Source organism: Polypterus senegalus, chromosome 1 (assembly GCF_016835505.1).
Source record: "Polypterus senegalus isolate Bchr_013 chromosome 1, ASM1683550v1, whole genome shotgun sequence".
NCBI lineage: Eukaryota > Metazoa > Chordata > Cladistia > Polypteriformes > Polypteridae > Polypterus > Polypterus senegalus.
In genome coordinates, this window is record NC_053154.1 from 196,561,919 (window position 1) to 196,587,378 (window position 25,460).

Genomic DNA, 25,460 nt, shown 5'->3' on the forward strand with positions numbered 1-25,460 from the left:
ACCAAAAAGCTTTAGGCTCCTTGTTCACCAGCTTACTCTGTGACCTTTTGCAAATCATTTAATTTGCTTCTGTTCCAAATGTAGGAATATGGATACAACTGTGTTATCAATTTACAAGTTACTGTGTATCCTCATTAAAAAATTCAAAATGAAGTTATACTACAGGACAACAATAACCACTCAGTTATAAACACAGCTTAATGTCTACAGTCCTGATGGCACACATATTTCTTACCAGTATTCAGATAATTAATAATATTTTATTACCTGGGATTGTCTTGCGTCCTATTTATGATTGACTACCCAAAGATGTTGTAATAATTTCATGTTCCCACTATTGTAACATGGTAAAGGCTGGCTTAGTACATGAGTGGATGGATCACTGATACTGTATATCTAAATACTCTCATACACTCACCTAAAGGATTATTAGGAACACCATACTAATATGGTGTTTGACCCCCTTTCGCCTTCAGAACTGCCTTAATTCTACGTGGCATTGATTCAAAAAGGTGCTGAAAGCATTCTTTAGAAATGTTGGCCCATATTGATAGGATAGCATCTTGCAGTTGATGGAGATTTGTGGGATGCACATCCAGGGCACGAAGCTCCCGTTCCACCACATCCCAAAGATGCTCTATTGGGTTGAGATCTGGTGACTGTGGGGGCCATTTTAGTACAGTGAACTCATTGTCATGTTCAAGAAACCAATTTGAAATGATTCGAGCTTTGTGACATGGTGCATTATCCTGCTGGAAGTAGCCATCAGAGGATGGGTACATGGTGGTCATGAAGGGATGGACATGGTCAGAAACAATGCTCAGGTAGCCCGTGGCATTTAAACGATGCCCAATTGGCACTAAGGGGCCTAAAGTGTGCCAAGAAAACATCCCCCACACCATTACACCACCACCACCACCAGCCTGCACAGTGGTAACAAGGCATGATGGATCCATGTTCTCATTCTGTTTACTCCAAATTCTGACTCTACCATTTGAATGTCTCAACAGAAATCGAGACTCATCAGACCAGGCAACATTTTTCCAGTCTTCAACTGTCCAATTTTGGTGAGCTCGTGCAAATTGTAGCCTCTTTTTCCTATTTGTAGTGGAGATGAGTGGTACCCGGTGGGGTCTTCTGCTGTTGTAGCCCATCCGCCTCAAGGTTGTGCGTGTTGTGGCTTCACAAATGCTTTGCCGCATACCTCGGTTGTAACGAGTGTTTATTTCAGTCAAAGTTGCTCTTCTATCAGCTTGAATCAGTCAGCCCATTCTCCTCTGACCTCTAGCATCAACAAGGCATTTTCGCCCACAGGACTGCCACATACTGGAGGTTTTTCCCTTTTCACACCATTCTTTGTAAACCCTAGAAATGGTTGTGCATGAAAATCCCAGTGACTGGGCAGATTGTGAAATACTCAGACCGGCCCGTCTGGCACCAACAACCATGCCACGCTCAAAATTGCTTAAATCATCTTTCTTTCCCATTCTAACATTCAGTTTGGAGTTCAGGTGATTGTCTTGACCAGGACCACACCCCTAAATGCATTGAAGCAACTGCCATGTGATTGGTTGATTAGATAATTGCATTAATGAGAAATTGAACAGGTGTTCCTTTAGGTGAGTGTATACTATTTCAAAATTCCAAGATCTCCAGATTGCACAATGCTGGTGCTGAAGGATGAAGTCAGAAGTCTAGAGCAACACCTAGCCTTCTCCTCCTCTGCTCAGCACTGGTTAAGCAAACATCACCATGACATTATTACACCAACACAAAATCTTGGGCACAGTCTAACTTTTTCTTCCATCCTAACTTAAGTTAAACATATTAGTGACAGCTCAACAAGTGAGGTCATCGGTTTGCTTAATAAGCAGCTTGCCTCTAAAAACCAAACTTATTTGTTAAATTTACTGCCTTAGTTTTCTACGTCTGGGCTATTTGAGTTAACCCTTTGGGGAGGCTAGCTTGACCTCAGGTTAATAACAACTCCAAAGCCACAGCATTGGCTTAACCCACTATTGGCCTGCCATCATCTGCAGAGAATGAGCACTACATGTTTACTTTTCAATGGATGACCTAACATTTTTCTGGTTAAAGCTCATCAACCACATTGCCGTGTGGCCATGCCAATGACAAACTAACTCGGAGTCCTGTTAGAACCATCAGCTGACCACTGTAAAACAATGACTGCCTACCAGCAGGGTGCTTTCTTGATCATTAGGAATGTATTATAGATAAAAGAAGTCTCTTCATCTGCTCCAGGGTCCCTAACATTTGAACAATGGGTGAGAAAATGGATTTGGTAAATTAGCCTGGACTACAGAGAGCGTTAAAAACAAAGAGTGAAGTGCTGCAGAAATGCAGAATAGCTAAGTGAGGAGATGAGGGGGAGATGATGATCTAAATACAAGGCTTAAAGGTGACTAATGACAGCCGTCTGGCACTCATTTATCAATAACAAAAAAAAGTCCATTCCAGTTTATTGTTTATTTTGCCTTTACTGGATTATTTACCATGTGTATTACCTAGGACTGTAAGGAGATCTGATGGCATATCACTCACTTAATGCTCTAGCCACACTCAAAAGAAATATTACATCAAGCCATTTTTACACGATTGTCCTGTGTGAGTGTAGGGAACCAGAGATTAAGTGGTCATAGGTTGTTTTATATATAAGTTTACACATGAATGAGTACAATTAAATGGTAATAACAGTAGTAGTAGTTGTATTGTCATGCATACAGAGTACAGTAAAATTATCACATGCATGTCTGCACAACACGTGCCGCCACCCTATAGAAATTCTTAGACGCCTTAGTGATGAATGGATGCGTCAGTACTGTAGTTTTTGCTGTTCCATCAAAGCTTCACAAACCCTGACTAAGTTCTTGGTCTGCTTACTGCTGAAGCAGAATTTGCATGTTCTCCCTGTGGTTTGGTGGGTTTTCTCCAGACACTCATCGCATATTCCAAAGAGGTGCATGTAAGACAAAGTGGCCATTTTAAGTTGTTCTGATTTGAATTTAATCTACTTGGTTAATCTCTGAGCCATTGTGTTGAACCCCTAGAGCAACTTTCAGGTCAAAGGTTTTGCTCAAGGGCCCAATAGTGTAGGGTCCCTTCTGATGTGAGTGATTATGGGGGTACGCAGGGCTGTGCTCTCAAACGATTGGCAGACTGTCAACGTTTAGTTCCTGCCAAGTGCCCAAATCTGCCAGTGACATTTGATTAGGCTAAGTGGAAAGGGCCAATTGGAAGGACGCATTACTTTTAAAATACACATCCGTGGGGAAAAGGGGATGGTGTTAGGAAAGCTGACAAGTCAAACACATTTAATGCTCATGTATTTGATTCATAAACAGTGAACTCACAGCAACAAATACAGAAAACCACAACAAAGTAAGGAATACCTTGTAATTATGTGTTGGAATAAGTAGATGAATAAAATGGACGCATAGATGAACAGAAAGGGAAAAAGGAAGGAATTCCAGTTTCAGGCAGTTTCAACTGGCTTATTGATTATTATTCATTGGGGGCGGTGACTGTGAAGGAGGAGTCAGATAAAAGTGGCTGTGGGCAGACGGAGTCGTTGGCCAAAGGTATAATAACTCCACTTTCAAATAACTGACTGCACACCCTACAGAGTGAAGGAAAAATAAAACAAAACAAAAGAAATCGCAAAGCCTGTCCTTTGCTCTCATTGGCACCAGGATATAAAAGAAAGTTTAGACAAACAGAACAAGTTCAGACGCACAGACCATGGATCACAGCAAGACCTGGTTAGCTCTGGGACTCCTGCTTTGCTGTTATATGAAACTCTCCTATGGGATTATCCCAGGTAAGTGAATTTTACTACTTCTGTTTTTATTGGATATTTATGCACAGAATTATTTTTTGAATACTGCTTATATCATCATGCATGCAAGCCTCAAAGAATGCTTTGTTTTTAACTAGTTAAACCGAGCGGATGACTGTGACAAAGCTCCTGTAAACTGCAGACATAATTGCATGATTTTACATAAAGAAAGGCTAGAAGGCAACTTTCATATTGAAAGTTAATTTTCATCTCTTTACAGTTTCTTTCTTTCTGTAGATGCACTTCTCTGCTGTTGTCCAAAAAAGAGAGCATACACACACCCATAGAGTCTTTGAAATAAGTGTAGCTAGCACAGGACACCAAACATAAAAACTCTGAAAGTGTAAAAGAAAATGATATGTGAAGTTTAAAGCTATAAAACCCCTGAAGAAATGTATACAATGACTAAGTAGATTCTTAATTTCATTGCTTACCTCCACTGTGAATACACACTAACCCACCCTGCCCTTATGGTGCTTACTTACTCAGCAGACTTGTCTATTTAAAGTTTTTTTTTTTTTATTCAAGATGTTAATTTAGCAAATTAGCTTTTTTTATGTAAGGAACAAAAGAAGGTCACATAAGGCAATTCCACCAAGCAGCACAGTTCTGAGCCTTTACATCGTCCTTACATCCATAGCCAGCATCTGCATAGTCAGTAGAGCTTGTCCAATTTGCGTACACATTTCTAAGATAATGGACAAATAAAAAGCCTCCATGGACTCATTCCCTTCCTCCCACTGATGAGTGAGAGGTCAAACTCCATTAGAGGAATAACATGTAAAAAATATACATGGTTTAAAAAAATATGAATCTCTTTGAGAGCTTCCACTGGATGAAATATAATACTGAAAATAAGTGTCACTAGCTCCTTTTTTGCTAGATGCTACACAACAAATGTGTGTGCCATCCCACTGGTGCTGCCAGAGCTTTAGTATTTTGTCCTCCACATGTTCAGTTGAATTCCTGTACGTCCTTCTTTCTAGCACTCCCGTTTTTTTTTTTATTTTATTGATTTTATTGTAATCATTCCATACAAATAGATCAATTTTTATGAAAAATAGGATTGAAAACAAACCAACCCCCACCTCCGAGAAAGAAAGCATGGCAACTTAAAGCTAGTAAAAATAAATAAATCTATGAGTTTAATAGGTGGATAAAGGAAGAGATTCTGCTTCCTCAGTGCTTTAAGAGCTTATTCTAAAATATTATTGATTAGATCCTACCAGGTTTTGAAAAAGTTCTGTACAGATCCTCTGAGTATTTGATTTTTTCCAGTTTCAAATAGTATAAAAGATCGGTCTCCCACTGGCTTAAAAGAGGAGAGTTGGGATTCTCCCAGTTTAGCAACATAAGTCTGCATGCCAAGAGTGTAGTAAATGCAATCGCAGTTTGTTTGTCCTTCTCCACTTTAAACCCATCTGGAAGAACCCCAGACACAGCTGTTATTGGGTTAGGAGGGATTGTGAGTCCAAGGCTGTCTGCAAGGTAATTAAAAATTTTGGTCCAGAATGATGTTAACTTGGTGCAGGCCCAATCTAGCACACCAGTTAATCCGTGATCCGGGCACTGTGCTATATTTATGAAATGAAAGGTGTCAATGTGACACACAACTGTTCGTCTTCTAACAGTGAAAGCTGTCTAAACATGTGCCTTTGAAACGTTTAGCGGTTGCAGTGCTCTTTGCGTTTTAGTGAGTGAAATGTTTGCAAGGAGGCGGAGGAGTGGATACCCAGTTCATGTTGTCAGCTCTGGCCTTTGCAATGCCCTGTATGATTGATATGCCAAGTAGCATAAATTGACCACATGCATGTGATGGGGGACTGTTTACTGCTTTGCTCCCAGTGCTGCCAGGATAGACTCCAGTCTCACAGAGCCCTGAATTGGTCTAGAGGAATGTTATGCAACTTTATCCTTTTGAGTTGTCCATTTCTGTGACAATTGGTTAATATTTCTAACTCTTTACAGTGTATTATTTTGGCCATATCGTCATGATCTTTAGCCCCCACACAGAATTTTAAAAGGTGAATGAATTAATCGGCTATATTAAAAGCTTTTTCTTGTATGCTCACACTGTTACTTTTGTAGAACTGGCCATGTAGCCATGCTATTGGGGAGACAACATCAAAATTAGAAAATATTTACTTTGGTAAGCTTTCTGCAGCAAAATTAATTTACAAGATAGTTTCCTACATGAACAGCTGCCTATGTTAATGTTTTCCTGCATTCCCCCTAGCTATGACGTTATTCATATTGTAGCACTTGGGGAGGTAGACGTCCTGTTATGCCCTATAACACTGTGGACCTTCATCTGGGCATTTCACATTATCCTCCCCTGAATGCCAGCTCTAATTCTATATTAGCTATATTTGTCTTCTCTCAAGATATTTAAGTAAAGGTTCAGTTTTCCGCCGTCACTTACAGGTGCTGTGTTACACATGCTACCTAAGAAAAATGGCACTGTGAGTTCTACCTAGGGTAGCAGTCAGTGCGAGTGTCCATACAAACCCTCATAAGAGAGAGACATGTGTTTGAAACAAGTGTAACTAACCCCACAATACAAATTTAAGGTACATTTTAAGACACTTAGGAAATGAAAACATGTTTATATTTGGGATTTCTTGTTATCTGAATTTTTGACTATTTGATGTACATTAGAAATACCCATAAAATAATAAAGGATTAAGTGTGAATATTTTAAATGTCACCTTAAAGGTTCTGATTTGCTGCACATACAGAATAACAACTTGTTTCATTCTTATGGAGGTGCAAACAACAACTTGTGAATGTGAATAAATCTACCCATCCATTTTCTGAACCTATTTAGCCATCTTCAGATTCACAGGGAGCTGAGCCAAAGCCTATCCTGTTAGGACTGAGCATATAGGAAGAACAAACAGTAGGCTAGATAGCAAGTGCATCTCAGTCCACAAAGAGGGCACAATAAAAAATAATAATAGGATATTTATTCTATTTATTCTTATCCTTTCCTAATGTAATGATAATAAATTCTAGATGTTTTTCTTGTGCTATGTGACCTTAATTCAAAGTGACTAGAAACTTTCTAGTTCTTTTAAAACAAACACCCAGCCAAACTTTGTATACACAATCCCTAAGAGTACAGAAATGTAATACATTAACACCGGCTTTAATAAATAGCCACTGATGGCCTACATAAGGCTCGTAACTTTGTGCAGCCCAATAACATAAACAGCAAGGCAAGTGATGATTCATGGAGCACTCTGTCTTTACAAAAGCAGTTGCCAGAGGAGTTTCATTAAACATGCAAGCAAATTTGACCAGGGGCCTCACAGTTTAATGAGCAGTAGTACAGCCCACAAGAATGAAAGAAGCACGAGGACAGAAATAATCTGTGAGTGTAATGTGCGAGTATTCGCTTGAACTTTGCAGCAGCACTCTCTCCGAGATCTTTTCTCACACATTTTGAATTTGTTTTGAAATAAAGCTGATCACGGTAATGAGATTCAAAAAAGGTTCCAAAAATCCATGCACTCTGAAATTAATTACTTTCATTTTGAAAGTGCTGAATTCTTTGCAAAAACTAAAAAAATAAAACTGCAGTATAGCAATAAAAATCAATGTTAATTTCACTTCCCATTCACTTAAGATACCAGCTTTATTGGTAACAGCTTGAAGGTTTGTTAAAAATGCCCATTTATAAAGGTTATCTATCATAAAAGCTGTCAGGAGCTCAAACTGCCTATTTTAGAATGAAGATATGGTGACAATGGATGTCTCATGCGTTCTGCACTCTAACTACTTTGTAATTTCACATTATGGTTTAAAATGAAATCAAGCAAATGATATAATTTTGGTAGTACGTTATTTTGAAAACACATTTCAATTAGTGTGTAAAATACCCTTTGGTAATCAAAGAGTACTATTAGCTGGCTGAACACTGAAATCTTATTCTGGCACCGTGAAATAGACAAGAAATTAGCTGTGGAGAAAACCATGAATTAGGATTCAAATATCTTAAATAGACAAACTGCATCATAAATGAATACACAATCAGCAAAGAAAAGCCACAGCTTCGCCTAACTTCTAACCAGTCTTTTGATGAAACATGTAGACATTGAGTAACGCTCAAACGGATACTTCACCACGAAGATGGAGGTATGATGAAGCAATTTACCACTCTGGCACTGGCAGCAATGCATTTTCTGTTTAGTTAACAGCATAGAAAGCAGAAGGAATTAGGGTTTCCCTCAATGTGAACACTGTCAGTATCACAGGATGAGAAATCTCTTGTCACTTTCTTCTACCCAGTGCCACACTTCTCAGCATCGCTGTTGAGGTCAACACAAGCAACTAGGCCTCCATGGAGTTCCTATTTATCCTTTTTCACTGAAGGTCTCTGTTGTTTCTCTGAAATCACCCTGAAACTAAGCAAAAGATTAATTAGGAAGTGGCCGCATTTTGCACCTTGATTTGAACTCGATCTTGCATGATGCAGATGTCTTTTACCTTTTAATAATGGACCAAAAGTTTCAGGATACAAGGAGGTACAATCAGATAGTTTACTCAAAATCTCGTATTTCAGTCTCTTTGTTCTGTGCAGCCATCTTGGTAGTGATGCGTTTCTGTTTTATCCCCAGTCCCGTGTAGTCCCCATAATGTTTAATTTATTGTTACGCAGTTGATGGCTGACAGAATCTGGTGTTCTCTACATTGCATGTCCATCAATAACGAAAAAGATCAACTCCACCGCCACCTATCAAAGATGTGAGTAGAACAGTACAGAGTTTGGTAAAAGAACACCATGCCACCAACCTGTGTGTCATCCTATAATTTGAGTAAACATGTTGTGTCATTACAATGATATCTGTCATGATATGGTTACGTATTCAATTTTTCCTTTTTAATTTTACTTTTTCATGTTTAGGGTTTTGTTATTCATATGCATCTGTTTATTTCTGCTATTAGTTTTTTGAGATTCTTTTAAGGGTCCCAAAAATATTTAGAGTTGACCCACATCATCATTTTGTTTCTCGTTGATGCCGCCATTTTGTGCAGTATTTTTGTAGCAGTTACTACAGGTAACATTTAGTGTTGTGTGTATAACTAGGGGCCAAGGGCATAAAGGTTTGTTCCACACACTGCCTGACACTCAAGAATATAACAAACTTGTTCGAGTTGCCTTTCTTGTTGAACTTTCTGGCTTATAGAATTCTTATTTTGTTGTCAGATTTTGATTATTATTTACAACCCTCACTTTAGGCAAAGGACTGAACAGACATTTGGTTAAAGATTCTAGGCTTGGCTCTCAATAAATGTTTCATCTTCTGAGTGCACAATCTTTTATTATTCCTGCATAAGCAGTAATAATATTCAAATTGAGACAAAATAAAACTTCTGAAAAACATTTACATTAAAATCATACAATTTACACATAGGAACACATGCCAGGCTAATTAAAAAAAATGATTTGCTAGTTAACATCTGCTCACTAATTAGATAAATGAAGCATAAATTTATAGATGACAATAAAAGTAGTGCAATTCAACCACGTGCTTATAATATTTGTAATGTAAACACATTATTCCAAAAACATTTTGCACTTTTACATGGAAAATAAAAACGAAATAGGTTGCAAATAATACAGTCCACAAACAGATGCCTGCAAAGCTTAATTCCGTTTAACAGGTAAACGTAGTCATCTTTAGGTGTTTAACCGGGTGCTCACGTGGGCAGAACACCAAATTTACCTTGTAAATCCCAATCAACAGTAGCTAATGAAGCCAAGGGATCCATTTAATTCACACATCTGAGCCTCTTAAGTTGGATTTTTGACAGTCATTGGTGTCAGGATACTAAAGTTTCACTCACAAGTTGCTCAAAAAGCACTTAGTATTTGATGCTGTGTCACCAGTTTCTTCAGGAATATTACTAATTTCACAAAATATATTACCTGTATATGTGGGAATGTGTCCTTATCTGGTATATAAATGTATGCAAAATAAGCAAAAGTATGAAACACATCGATAGTAAGACCGAAGTAAACAGATTCTTATTACCTTAGTTTTGATGATGATGATCTATCAGAATTTTACTTTAGTTGCAAAGTTGACTTTTGCAGTGAAACAAAACAACTAATCTGCAATTATACAACTCAAAAAGTACCTTGATGACCTTGCTGGTTTCAAAAAAATCAATTTTGAGCCAAAGCTCTTTAAAGTGATTATATCCACTCCCTTTATGAGGCAAGGATTAAACTACATTTCAAGCCTGTACTCTTTCACGTCAATGAAATGGAAAAGCTCTTGTAAATTTGTCCGGGGATATTCACTCTCTGGAGATAAGCTAGTGTAAGTGCTACCACACTTGCAACATTCCATCATATTCGGCGTTGTCTTCTTTATTACAGAGAGATATTTATTTTTATAAACTTTGGTGTCAAAGAAAGGCAACAGAGTGACACAGTAGTTAGTGCAACTGTCTCAGAGCAAAACAAATACGAGTTTGAAGTCTGTCTCAGACACGGCTTCTGTGGAGTCTGCACACTCTTTTCTGGTCACCCTGGATGTCTCTCCGGGTAAAGATCAGATGATCTAATAATGCATCACTGTGCTCATCAGGAACTTTTAAGCCCAATTGTCTTCTTAATTTGCAGTCTATAAACACCCCTACATTTTTTAGCATACTAAATTTTTTGTCTGTCCAATTATTAACTTCATATTCAATAAATGTAATCTTAAGGTATTTATAAATACTTTTAAAAAGTACAAATGTACAATTTACGTTTATTTGGTTAGTAAGTTATCCACTGATTGCACACATCTTTGAATTTGTTTGAATTCAGATGTGTAGTGATTTAAACTGCAATTTCCGCTTGCATACAGTGAAATGCATCTTGTCAGATAGCATAGAGCACACAAACGCACAAGTTACAAGGACATTTTTGTCACATTTTCTGATATCTGAACTTATTTTGACAGAAGGCTTTCCAAGGATGCGTTTAGATGTGGGGTTTAGATTGAAGGGCGTACCCAACATTAACTGGAATCTGTACCTGGCATGCAATCTAAACTTAGATGTGAATTTTGCCGCAAGGAGTAGCATACTTACATTTCTGTGGCAGTCTGCCAATTGGTGTTGCCCTGTTTTGTTTGTATGACATTCTGTGTCGGTTTTTCTTGGAGCTTATTAAATATTTTCTACAATTTTTGTGATGAGTGATCATAAAGAACTCCAAGTCTGCGTTAAGTTTTGTTTTCTCTTAGGGAAAACAGCTGCTGAAATAGTAGTGATGCTTGAAACTGCTTTTAAAGAGGAAGCTTTAAGTAAAACACTGGGCGAGAAGTGCTTTTCATGTTTCAAACGAATGAAAATGTCACTTGAAGCCAATCAAGATGTGGCCAACCTTTCACGATTAGGAATGACAAAAACCTTGAAAAAGTTCACAATGCAATTTATGAAGATCGTCACTGGACTAGTGAAGAGATTTCTGAATTAACTTGTGGGTCTTGGAGTTCTTGTCACCTCTCTACTCGCCTGATCTTGCTCTGTGAGACTTTTTCTTGTTCCCACATAAGACAAAAGAATGTTTTTGTACCGTGGAGGAAGTAAAAAAAAATTGCTCCAGGCATTGGACAATGTTCTTCTTTAGCAATTCCAAAAAAGTTTCCGCCAGTGGGAAAACTGTTGGGACAAGTGCATTCATTCACTTGGAGAGTACTTTGAAGGAGACTAAAGGTTCAGCAAGTAAAAATTATTAAAACATTTTTTTTCCAATTCCAGTTATTTTTGGGTACCCCCTCATATATGGTTTCCAGGCTGACCCTTACCCTGGAAATGATCCTAGAAATGACCAAAGGTTTGAACCTGCCTGAATCCAGTGTGTCTGTTACTCCGATTTTACAAACAAATACAAGACAGGCAGAAGCAGCCAAGCCTTGAAAATATGAAAGTTCTCAGCACTAATGGAACCTGCTGATTACCATACTTATGGCCACATATCAGACTGGAAACCACCTCAAGTAGGCAATTATGATATGTAAACACTCATTTATTACTGGCCTAGTGGTCATGAAGGTGATAGTCCTGTACTCAAAGCTTTATTACTTTTTTGCCATTTTGAAACACTCTATAATCATACAACTTCCAGTCCATAAAGATGCTCAGCACATAGGTGAAGAAGACATTGGCAGAAAAGAGTGTTCTGTGAGGCATAAGACAGGGTCAGAGAAAACCAAAGGTAACAAAATATAGTAGCCTTTGCCTTTATATGTATTAAACATGAAATTATGTTCTTTAGCTTGATATAAGCAATATACAAGTAACATTCTCTTCTAGAACGTGACTAGAAGTGTGACCTTGATCTGGTTTCGAGTTCTAGTTGAAAATGTTTATAAGGAGAACTGGGGGAACTACCCCATTAGATAGATTGAGAGCAGACCATTAATGATAATCCAGTAAGTCTGCAGGTTTGTTTTATTCAGTTATTACTTTATGTGGTGGTCACTTGTTTGTTTTGCATTTTGAATTACAGTAGTAGTCTAATCATCACCCCCATCTGAAATGTGTTTGAATATTGTCAGGATTGTCTACTATATAATACAATGCTAAGGTCTCGTGTGTGTGTGTGTGTGTCTGGGCACGGTCACCCTGTTCAATCTGCTTCATCAGTTTGGCTTTGGTAATGTGATCGAAGGTGGAGGCGAGTGGGAGACACACAATGAAGAAAAAAGACATAGGAGGCACACTGAGAGTTGCCTTTAAAGACAGGAAGCATAAAAGCAGACCGGAGGCAATTAAGGGGAGTCTGAGAAGCAGGCTTTATAGGAACGCACTCAGCAGAAGGACTCCCAGGCAAGAGAGCTTCAGACATGTGAGGATACAGAGGAAAGGTGCTGAATGTATACATTAGAAAAGAGATATCAAATACAGCATTTTAAAATGTATTCCATTTCCTGTCTTCAGGACAGGTAAAACAGGGAGTGTCATTATATAAGGTTGGAAATGTGCATTTTCAAGTGAAGCATTGTTTCTAAACAAAATAGAAAAAAAAACAAGCATCCCTCCAGCAGATTCCAATAGTGGCCAATGGGGCTTTAAAAGAAATGTGAAATAATAAAGTATTACCACCATCAATAACCTTTTAGCCCACAGGGGCACAGGACTTGGGAACTGGAAAGTTGGCTTCATGAATGGTGCAGGTGTGGTTGCACTTTAATGGTGAATCAAGCAATCTGACTATGCTATCTTTCATGGTAAGATTATAATTTACTGAAGTACAGTATGTCTAGAAAAATGATGTTTAAACACTTCTTTGCTGAAGTCAAACTGTTCAGTCAGAATACACATAGGGAGCTTCAAAAGACTGAAGAAAGCAAGAAAGAGCGGAAAACCAACAACCTGCAGCTGTGCAGAAAAGGTCAGGAGGACTGAGAATTGGTGGCACGTGTGTAGAAGATGTAAGATAATGCCACTAAAGATGTTGCATTTTTTGTCTTACTGTTGCTTCTTCTGGAAAATATACACGTTTCCAATTATGGGCCTTTTTTATGTGAGGCAGACATCTGTGTTACAGAAAGGGTGGATTTCTAGGCTCTCAACGTTATTCATATTCTGGAGACATTTTGCCGTATTCCATAATTAAACTAAAATAACTGATGAGGCTGCAAAGATCAAACGGGCAACTTTCATTAGAGTAAGCTTGTTCGTTGATCTTGTTAGTGGAAGCAGCACATTTATTTAGCACTGTTCCCTTACAGCTCACATCTAAGCACTGCAAGCCATAGCTTCAAGAATTACTGAAAGGGGTCAATAGATTCTATAAACGTTATTTTTTCTATTTTATTTTCAGATTCTGGGTATGCACAGTTACCCATCATTTTAGCTTAAACATGAACAATCACATTTTTCTATTGTTTTACAGTGAAAAACAACTACAATTATTTTACGTTATTATTAAGAGATAGGAAAATCTGACTGTCCCCCTGTAAAGACACTGTTGTGCTAAACAGCTACAGAAGGTTGGCATCCTTCAACATCTGCAGTAAGATTCTGCAGATGTTCTACCAGACGGTTGTGGCGAGTGCCCTCTTCTACGCGGTGGTGTGCTGGGGTGGCAGCAGAAAGATGAAAGACGCCTCACGCCTGGACAAACTTGTTAAGAAGGCAGGCTCCATTGTAGGATTAAAGTTGGACAGTTTAACATCTGTGGCAGAGCAACGGGCACTAAGCAAACTCCTGTCAATCATGAATAATCCACTGCATCCACTTAACAGTGTCATCTCCAGACAGAGGAGTAGCTTCAGTGACAGACTTTGTCACTGTCCTGCTCCACTGACAGACTGAGGAGATCGTTCCTCCCCCACACTATGCGACTCTTCAATTCCACCCGGGGGAGTAAATGCTAACATTAATTTTATTTTAATTCTTTTCATTTTTATTACTATTTAATTTAATATTGTTTCTTTGTATCAGTATACTGCTGCTGGATTATGTGAATTTCCCCTTGGGATTAATAAAGTATCTATCTTTCTATCTATCTATCTATCTATCCATCCATCCATCCATCCATCCAGATACTTTACAAGCTCTTCCTTGGAATGTTCTGCTGTAGAAGGTCCAGTTTTCATGGCAACTTCAAACTGGTCAAAAACTGCACACAAACCAGTCACTGTGAATAGAAAAACGGGCATGGCATGTTTGTTTTAATGGAAAGACAATGCCAAGAATCTGTGATAAAAGTGTAGCACTTTCACCATGTTTTCTAAAACTGGAACATTTGCCATTTCAAAAATGAACATGCTTCGTAAATTTTAAGGCTTTGGTTTCATATTTTTTCCTGGTGCCCCTTTGACACCCATTATAAACTTCTGTAGAAATTATTCTTCGTTGAAAACCAAACGTTTCTGGGGCAAATTAATTCAGGCAACAACTGTGCAAAATTAACCTCAACTGAACTATCATGAATTAAAGAGTTGCTAGCTGGTGCTGTATATACATTTCAAGAATGTGTTATTTGGGGGAATAAAACTCAGTGTTTCAATAATCATAATCTAAACCTTTAGGTAGTTTGAAAATTGCAATAGCAATACTTTTATGTGTTTGAAATAAAGAAAACGTATGTAAACACATAAGACGTGATTTGTGGATTTTATTTTAAAGTCATTAATTTCTACCCTTACTTAGTTTTCTATGTAACCACTAAGCACTTAATGTTCATTTTCTTCTAGAACTTGCAGGGGTGGGAAGTGAAGCCTCCCTAAATTCACTCAGGTTTCCTCCCCAAGCCAAAGACAGCCATACTAGAGAGTAGGTGTGTGTGCTCTGAGCTATAGGAGTTCACCTCCTGCATCATTAAACATTAAAAAAGCCACACAATTGGAATGTATTTGACTTCAAAAAAATGTAAAAGCAGGGTTACTCAGTGAAGAGCTCCTTTGATCACAGGGCATATGATATTAAAAACACTGTGAAAAAGCCACCTACAGACAACAGCAAAATTTCTTTTCATGAAGCGTTTTGCCACCATGAAAGAGGGGAACGTCAAATTATTGTGATGTTTACTTTAAAGAATGTATTAAGTTTTTGAGGCTCATGCTGTTATTTCAAAAGGTATTCTAGTTCTGCCATGTGCCCACATGAACTCTAAGCTGGCATGAAAATTGCATGGATGGATAAGAGAATTCAAGTCTATTTATGTCATCCTGCTTTATGCATTTCTTGCTGTCTAAATGAAGGCGCTTCACACTCATAGTTCATTTGCTTTGTTCTGAATCAGGAGATGATTAGTTACTGTGTGGTTCAATCTGCAGTTAGTTTAATTGTGTTTCACACATCAGGACTTTCAAGTTCACTACAACTGCTCAATAAACACCCCATGGGTGAGGCACAGACTTCTTTTGTAGGGCAGAAACAGGCTTTCCTGGGAAAAACCGTCGTGGAAGGTTGACATCTTCTTATGTGCAATAATCATGCAGTAAGTATTTTGTTTGCCATACACAGCTTGTGAGCAGAATGCTTGTTAACTGTTAAGTACAAGTGTAAATGAAAATTAGGCGCTAATTCACATGCTACAGAAAAACATGTTTCATCTTGGCAAGGAATGTTTGATTAACATTTATTTCATTATAGCAAAGTTAATATGCTTCTAGTGTCTGCATCGTGCCTGAAGAGTGAATGCACTGAATATCAGTTGCATAGAGCACTACTATTCATTTGTCTTCACCTTTGTATGTGCTTTGATCACAAGTAAATTTATCTATTATTTATTTTTTTAACACAGTCAGTTCCTACCCAGACAACTTGAGAGACAGCGAAGCTCTGACCCTGAACCAGATGCTTGGCATGTTCTGATTGATGAGTATTTGTGTGAGCTGTTTAATGTGAATTGTGTTACATTTCAATGTACATGTGTATTGCTTTTTTAGGTACATTTTACCATAATGCACAGTATTTCCTAAAGTCAGGTCAGCCTTTTGTCAGAACCCATTCATATTTTGTATAAAACATGTAAAAAAATTCAAAGTTCACCAAAGTATTGTGTCAAGACCACAATTTGCAAAGGGTCTTTGTCTGGTCATTTCAGTCCATACCTGTCATGTCTCAGCTAGGGCTTTTCCCCTGGTTAGCTTTCACATTTATGTTCTATATCTCTTTTGTTCATGTTTGATTCTTTAATGTATGTAGATTGTGTGTATCATTCTTTATTTTTGGCTTGGTCTATGTATAAGCTGTCTCTGTTATGTTCCATGTGTTTTGTGGAGGGCTCCCCAAGATGGGGTCACTTGCCAATCACAACCAGGAACTGCCTTCCGCCCTAAAAATCCAGAGTGTCTTCCACAGTTTCTGGCAGTTCATTATGAATGTGTTATGGAGTTGGTGAGTTATCTGTATTTTGCTCTGCCTATACCCTTTGTATATTTTAGAAAGTTGAGTACACTCTACTTGAATTCTGTATTGGGACACTGTTTGACTTGAATTGCCTTTGCGTTCCACAAAGCTTCATTGTGATTGGAATCCATTTTGTGAAGAATAAAGCTTTTATTTTATAAAGATTCAGTGCTTGTCCTTTTTACTAGCCAGGGTTTGACAGTGATATCCTACTCTAGTGGGTACTATTAGAAGTGTATAGGAATGAATACTTTGGAACTCTTTAGAGCTTGGGACTCATAGTTTATAACAACTCCAGACTGTGAATGGCATGTTCACATCTACCTCAATGAACGGTTTTGATAAACAAAAAAGTAAGATAAACATTTTAAAGGAAAACTACCTGTTTTAATGTAATATCTAATAAAAGTAATGAAAAGTCTTGTGTATTGCCATACTTAAAATGAGAAGGACAAAAAGCTACCCTGTGCATTACATCCCCTCTAATACATGTGTAAGAATCACCCAAAATGTGCGCCAACACTTTACTTCACCACCCGCGAGGGAAGTGGACGATGTTCTGAGGATATATTAGCATTAAAAAATATTCGGTCCTCAACCCCTCTTCCTCCCTTTCTACGACCGCCAGTGCTTGACAGAAACCCAGATGGTACTTTGGTTAGTTAAATAAGCAAGTGTATTGTAATTCAGGGTACAATATTTATGCATTTACGTGAAAGGTGACTGGGTGCTTGTTCGTGATTCCATTTTCCCCATACGCCCTCCCTCGCCTCCCTACCCTCAGTGGCCAAATCTTAATCCCCAGTATGAAACACACACGAAATAAAAGGCAAATCAAAAGGAGAAAGATTAAACATAGTCTGTGTGAAATGGTGATGAATCCGGTCGTACAGTTCTCATCGATGAAAGAAAAAATGGACCTCAAGCAGATATGGATGCCTTCTTGCAGAGCCGAAGAACTGAGAAACACAAGTCTGACTCACCAACGGGAGCACCCGGAGAACCACAGGTCCATATACCACAGCCCCTTGCCTCCTCTTGGGGATTTGACTCACTATTTCCAACTTCTGGGTGGCCACCCACAAATAGCGGACGTCCCTGGGTGAAGTTTGATCATACTGTATTCTTAGGCCTAGATAGCCAAGCCCCTTGCCTTTCGCTTCTCTCCCTTCCTCCTTTCTCAGTCTGCCTTTCCCAGTTAAAAATAAAAGTTTCCCGCGAAAATGTCAATTTCCTGCTTAGTTGTCATAGCTACATGATGCCTGCACTAGATAGCTGGAATCCTTAATGGGCAAGGTCCTACCTGACTTGGTCATCCACGATAATGCCTGAAGGGATATTTCTCTGTCAACCTCCAGACCATATAATACAGTGACAAGCAGTCCAGAAGGCCAACCTGATTGTAGTGTAATATAGGCTTGCTACACATGACTTGATAAATAAAATGCTACATCAGCAAAGTCAAACTCAAATGAATATGTGAAAATACAATTACTACTATAAACATTAGTGGCCTGTGCACATATAAACTCCTTTTCTGCACAATGTCCAGTATGTGTATAATAGCCCTGCAAGAGAAAATCACAGAAAAATGTTCCTAGTGATTATTTTAATGATGTTAATTTGTCTCCTTGCCTTTCCTACTTTGTTCTTACTGTTTATTCTTGTAGTCATTATTAATCAATTTCTGCATTATGCAGCACATTTCACAGTAAAAAACATCACACATAGCTTCACAAAGCAATCACAATACCACTAACAGGTAAAGGTCTTTAACACATAAAGAATAATGAAAGTGGCATCAGACATACTGCCTGACTAAGCCTAAATTGGAGTGGTGGGCTAGTGGTCATTTAAGTTTAAAACAAATGTTTATAGAAAGACCACACATCTGTCATAATCTGAACTTAAACATTTTTCAGCTTTTCCTTGGCCTCTAAAAAGGGTGTATATATCAATTTGGTCCTTTTTCAGGTCAAGGAATTTAGTCAGTTTTCTGCTTTGAAATGTTTTTAAAGGTGTTATTTTTGAAATACATCTCGCCACTGAGCCATTTCCTTTTTGTTATGGGGGCCACCATTGTTTGTTGTTTGTGATTTAAAGTTGCCGGGCAAGATAACTTGAAATGTGTGACACATGATGTCATTACTAGGACCATATAAAAGGTGAACATCATACACTTCCTGACTGTCCAACTTTGTGGATAAATCAAAACTAAATATAACCCTTGGGCTATTATTGCTTAAATCTCTCTCTGGTTACAAATTCTTTCTGTTTAACTTTGGTTTACATCTTGCATTATGGCAGTGGTTCTAAGCCTGTGGGGCAGGCCCCCCTAGAGGGGGGGGCGCGAAGTAACAAAAAGGGGGTCGTGAAGAAGTGAAAAAAAGAAAACAAGAATCGAAAATATGAAAAATACATCTATTGAAACCAACACAAATTAACTAAATTAAATTTCAGGGGTGGGGATCGATCTGTTCTTAACATAATTCTTTTTTTTGTAAAAACTTGATTGCTATGTATGGATTCTAATAAAATTAATACAAAAAAATAAAAAAAAAGAAGTGAAAAAAAGAAAACAAGAATTGAAAATATGAAAAATACATCTATTGAAACCAACACAAATTAACTTAAACTACATTCTGATACTAGAAAAATAAATATAGCGTTAGATAAATGTCGATAAAAGGTAAGTAGGTATAATAAAATATGCATCTATGATATATCATTAATTAAAAAAGAACAAATTGGTATTAGTGGGCTCCTTTCAGAAAAACGTTAGAGGGGCGCGTTTAAAACTGTTATGAAAACTCGGGTCGCAAATACTTAAAGGTTGAGAAACAGTGCATTATGGCTTTGGTTGTGTGAAATATTCTGCTCATTGACTCTTGCTATGTTTCTCATGTCCTAGCCTTTGTCTACTTAATTCCTGCCAAACTGGTTACGACCTTATTTTATTATTACTTGTATGATCGACTTAGGGCGGCACGGTGGCGCAGTGGTAGCGCTGCTGCCTCGCAGTTAGGAGACCCGGGAGTGGAGTTTGCATGTTCTCCCCGTGTCTGCGTGGGTTTCCTCCGGGCGCTCCGGTTTCCTCCCACAATCCAAAGACATGCAGGTTAGGTGGATTGGCGATTCTAAATTGTCCTTAGTGTGTGTGGGTGTGTTTGTGTGTGTCCTGCGGTGGGTTGGCACCCTGCCCAGGGTTGGTTCCTGCCTTGTGCCCTGTGTTGGCTGGGATTGGCTCCAGCAGACCCCCGTGACCCTGTATTCGGATTCAGCGGGTTGGAAAATGGATGGATGGATGATCGACTTTCTGATTCCATACTACTTCAAACTGCTGCCACCCCAGCCTGAAAAAGCAGGAGGAATATCCAGAAAGTCTTACCGGGCTGAGGTCATGCAGAAGAAAAGTGCGCCCTAAGCACCCCAAAATTTTCCAAACTACCCTTGTGTTCTACTGGGCTAATCTTATATTAAAGTTAGGACAAAGAATATAAGAATACAGAGCAATGACAGACATGCTGTTCAGTCTGATATGTTAGCAGCTGCTCATGGAAAGAGACCAGAGATATTATTAAAGTGAGCAAGATGCCGTAAATGGGGATTTTCTTTTACATCAGAAGATCTCAGCTAGGCACCAAGATGACTGCTTATATAGTAATACTATACAACAGCTACTCAAAACTGGTAGCTACAGCTCTTGCTGTTCTTTCTTTGGAAAATGAGATCAGAGACAGCACTTAAAAAGCTGAATTGTGAGGCCGCTTGTTTAATCTCTTCCACAGACTCGCTTTGTTATCATGTTGACCATTTCTGTGGACATGTCAATCACCTTGGCATGGAGTTCAGGGAAAAGAATGCTCTATGAAATAAACTCTAGAACTCACATACAGTAGATAATCTCAGTTTTTCTTTAAATATAATGTAATTATAAATAATTTATTTGCAGATATATACATTAGGACAAACAAACAATGAAAACATTAATCCAATAAAAATGTAATCAGTTCCTTAAATCACAGTGAGGAGTTAAGAGTCACTAATGTTAAATACACCTTAAAACTTCACCTTTACCCTTAGAATGGGGGCTAATTAATAATTAAAAGTCCATTATTTTACAGTTACACATATTGCTTGAATCAAGTTAATCAGAAACATTGGCAGCAGCCTCATGGATTTATTCCAGAGTAACATCTGGTTTTAACCAGTTTTAGGTAATATGAGATATTATGTTCTCTTTGAGTTATGGAGGGCGCATAAAGATTCTTCCAGATGAGCAAAATCAACCAATAGGCTAACAATGTAGTGTAGGAAATCACAGTGAGTTTAGCACTATTCTCAGAGTCTAGACCTTCCTGACATTATCCCAGACACTGCTATAAGACGATATGGACTGATTGTAGACCTTGCACTGTCTGATAAACAAATATCTTCACCAAATGGTTTTAATTTAGGACAATCCCAAACAAATGACCTAGCAAGGTCAACGTTAAATGGAATCATTCACATTTAGGGCCGAATCCCTAATATAATTTAGATAATTTGAGTCTGGGAAGGTGTGTCCAGCGTTCAATTTAAAGTTGATTTACAGAATGTTTTGATGAAGAATAATTGTTGTGATGATCAAACTCCAGTTCTTACCTCAGATATTAATAGAGAAGGTCTTTTTTCTAGCATCAACTAGACTGCTGTTGTTTAATGTTCATTCCTGTTCTGTTTAATATCAAACCACTTAAATCTAGTGTAATCCAATTCAGGGTCATGGTTTGAGAGCACAAGCCTGTTCTCCAAAGCTTCTGATGGAAGGCAGAAGCTAGCCTTGACTGAATGGAACACCAATCCTTCACAGAGTCTATTACTGTTGCGCCTACAAATGTAAAAAAACCTGACATTGACATTGTTTAAGGCCAGTGGCCCTTTATGGCCAACTAGCAGTATGCTGTATTTAGTTTGGTAATGGAGTGAAATACATTTTGGTAATGAAGCTTATAAAGTGGAAAAAAAACAAAACACTTAAGTTTAACAAATCCGGTTTGTCTAATATGTGAACCATTATACATGAGGGTTACTGTCACAAAATGTAGATAAATCATATTAAAACAGATTGAACTCTTTGGCCTTTTTTGTTGTTATAGTATACAATAAAATACTGTATATTGCATTGGAATGTGCAACAAAAGATTATATTTTCATCCCAAAGGGATGACATTTCAATTGAATATGAACTAAGTTTAAATCTTATTATTTATAGTTTTTTTTGTCATTATTTGTTTTAAAGAGGAAGAACAAGATCCATCCTTCTGGAATGTGAAAGCCAAGCAGTCTCTGAAAAATGCACTTGAGCTGAGCCATAATTACCATCAAGCCAAAAATCTCATCCTGTTTCTTGGAGATGGTGAGCCCTGAAAACTACTAAAGCCATTTTTTTCTGAATGTTGAAATAAGGAGGATTCCTTTCCTAGAAAACAATTTTTACTCGTAAAACCCTCATTCTGATCTGCATACTGGAAAATAAGGGAGAGGGTCAATTTATTAGTTTGATGAAATAACAGAATCTAGAAGCTTGGAGCACTTGGACTAGGGAGTTTTTACATGATTTCCAGAAAACAGGGTATTACTTTTTGAGTACTCAGAAACAAATTAGCAATCATTAAAAATGCATGAAACATAAAATTACTTTTCATCTGTCTATTTCCCTAGCATGCCCTCTGCCCTTTCAAAATACATATATCTCAGATAAATAAACTTGGCTTTCCAAACTATCATAAAACAGAGAGTGTATCTAAGCTGTAAAGATTTGAGTGAGCTTAATGTCTTTGTAATACTGCAGAAATATGCAATTACAACACCAGGCTAGATAAATACTTGTGTGAAGTACATAGGATCGTTTAATTATGACAGTAAAGCACTTCACTTGCCTTTTATTTACTGTAAATTATAAATCAGAGATGTAAGGTGATACAACAACAGTGCAGGTGCCTAGAGCTGCAGACAGACAGGCAGGTAAACAATGATAGTTCATTAAATCTTACAATTTTCATCTTCTATGTATCAGGAATGGGAGTCCCAACAGTAACAGCAGCCCGGATCTACAAAGGGCAACTCAACAATCAGCCAGGAGAAGAAACAATTCTCGCCATGGATACGTTTCCGTATGTGGCTCTTTCCAAGGTCAGAAAGATTTTAAAAGTGTTCTATAAAAATAATGGTGTCCATCACCCCCCTAAATACATTTTGTCACAGTCTTTCTATAATTTAATAATTGTAGTATCCTTCATGAAGAGCTTTAAAATCAAACAAGAACACAGTAGGAGTTAATATTTATTTGGTAATCCATATGGTCATCTTGTTCAAAGATGTGCAGCAGCCGCCAACATGTTTGTATAAAGATGCGTGTCAAGTGCCAGCCCAAACGTACACATATTGAATGAGCTGCCAGCTTTGTTGACTTATTGGCACATGATAATACACATCTTTTAGATTTCTGAATACAGCATAAGCCAGTCATCTACAACGTATATGGCAACATAATAGACTGCATTTCAAAGGTGCCATTTCTGAAAGTTAGCTTGTGAACTTACTGGTGTGAATACCTGCCTTTACTTTCCCTGATTATCTTCAGAAATGGGAGATCTCTGTGATGGCACGTATTTATTCAAACCAATTCCATAATCTACAGTATGTGTCATTCTTACTTTAAACTGATCTCACTATGTAGTTATCTGGCCAGAAATACTTGTACACATTTCATAAAAGTAGATATTCTTTTCCATTGTTTTAAATACTTGCAGTTATTTTGACATTTTCTAACCAATTCATTAGACTTTGGTCACTTAATTGAACCCAAAAAGTTATAAGTAGCAATAAGCAGTACAGACAAAGGTCTAAACAACTTTACATGCTACAAGGGAGAAATTACTTCACTGCCATTTGCACTTCCCTGCTCAATAAAACATTTCTTAGAAAATAGCAGACCAGTGAGTATGGCAATCGAGTAACTGCTCCCCTTCAGCAGTCAGTGCTGTCAGCATTTGGATATAATGTGGAAAAAAGGTAAACTAAAAAGAACCTGATGACAGAAAGTTGGGCATTTCAAGTTTTGGTATAAACACTAATATTTCAGGTGCCCTAGTAAACAACTTAAAGAATTTTTTCTTTTTCGAGATGTACTAGTGACCACAGATACACTTGGCACTTCACTGCAAATGACTGAAAAGGTGACCAAGGTTTTGGAAGGAAGAACGAAATAAAATCACAGGAAATCTGTACTATAATAAGAAACGTTTCATTAAGCAATTAGTGATAGTAAATACTAAGAAATGTGCTGCAATAAATTCAATATAATGGACGAACAGAACCTGGGTGTTATAATGCACTTCGATGTCAGCAGATGACAATTACAGTACTTGGGCCTGACTCAGGCACATGGGTAATAAGAGGTGTTCGTCCTTCCAATATCATGACAGATTAGGTTATTTGTGGTATATTCATAAAATCAACTGGCATTTTTTTACCATTATTCAAAACAAATTACACAATGTCAAAAGGAAAACAGAACTGTACACATTTATTCTAAATGTTTTTGATTGCTTCAGTACCAGGTTTGCTACACAAAAACAGAGCACTGATGAATACTAAAATGTTCCAAACAATTTTATTATTTCTGACAGACCTATAATGTTGACCACCAGGTGCCTGATAGTGCAGGCACTGCCACAGCCTACTTGTGTGGTGTAAAGGGAAACTACGGAACCATGGGACTTAGTGCAGCAGCCAGACGCTTTCAGTGTAACACCACCAAAGGGAATGAAGTCTACTCTCTGCTTCACAGAGCCAAGGCAGCAGGTACTGTGTGAATACGTATTTCTCTCTCTCTCTCTCTTTTATATATATTTATATATATATATATATATATATATTTATATATATATATATTGTGGCAGTAGGGGGCAGTAGTGCACCCTTGAACCCTCAGGTACGACTCCTGACACCAGGTAATAGTCCACGACCTTTTTATTATTTTTCGCAGTGCACCAAGCACCTCCCACACTCCTCACAAATCTCTTTCCACTAATAATAAACACACAATAACCTCTCCTCCTCGCCCAGACACTTTGCTCCTCTCCCACCCAGCACAGCTCAGTGTCTGGACTGAGGCAGCGTCCTTTTATAGCCCCTGACCGAGGTGTTCCTGTCCCAGCAGTCCACAGTTCCTTATTCCTTCCGGGTCAGGGCAATCAGTCTATTACTTCAACCCGAGCACGCCATACCTTCCTGTCACGTGACCGTGACGTACTCCCGGTCATAAGGCACAACAGAGCCCATAAGTCCCCTACAGCGACTCCTGGTGGCGCCAAGGTATCCAGCAGGGCTGTGTATAAACACCACAGAGTCCATAAGGCCCTGCTGGACCTCGGGCATGATCCCGCTGTCGGGAGAGCTCCTCCTGTCGGCCTGGGGTGCGGACCGCCTCGAAGCCGGCAGTCTTCCACATATATATATATATATATATATATATATATATATATGGTTTGAAATGTGTGTGTGGTACTTTGACTTTCTCCTACATCCAAAAGATGTGCTTGTTAGACTTACTAGCAACTCTAAACTCAGTTGTTCTAGGCAGTCAGGGGGCTCAGAGAGTGAAGCTATTTGTGCCCTGGCACCCTGTCCAGATATCCTGAACTGAATAAATTGGATGGAAAATTGATGGATGGTGTTCAGATCAATATGG

At 38.2% G+C, this 25,460-nt stretch overlaps 1 protein-coding gene across 1 annotated transcript in view; it reads left to right on the forward strand.

Moving 5' to 3' along the window:
* Nucleotides 1-3,570: 3,570 nt before the first annotated feature.
* The window catches only part of LOC120537410 (intestinal-type alkaline phosphatase-like), a 36,215-nt gene continuing 14,325 nt past the window's right edge, over nt 3,571-25,460 (forward strand). The window contains exons 1-4 of the mRNA XM_039766333.1: nt 3,571-3,838; nt 22,005-22,121; nt 22,782-22,897; nt 24,397-24,571. Of these exons, the coding sequence (XP_039622267.1) occupies nt 3,760-3,838; nt 22,005-22,121; nt 22,782-22,897; nt 24,397-24,571 (487 nt within the window). The 5' untranslated portion in view covers nt 3,571-3,759. The remainder of the gene's footprint in view (nt 3,839-22,004; nt 22,122-22,781; nt 22,898-24,396; nt 24,572-25,460) is intronic.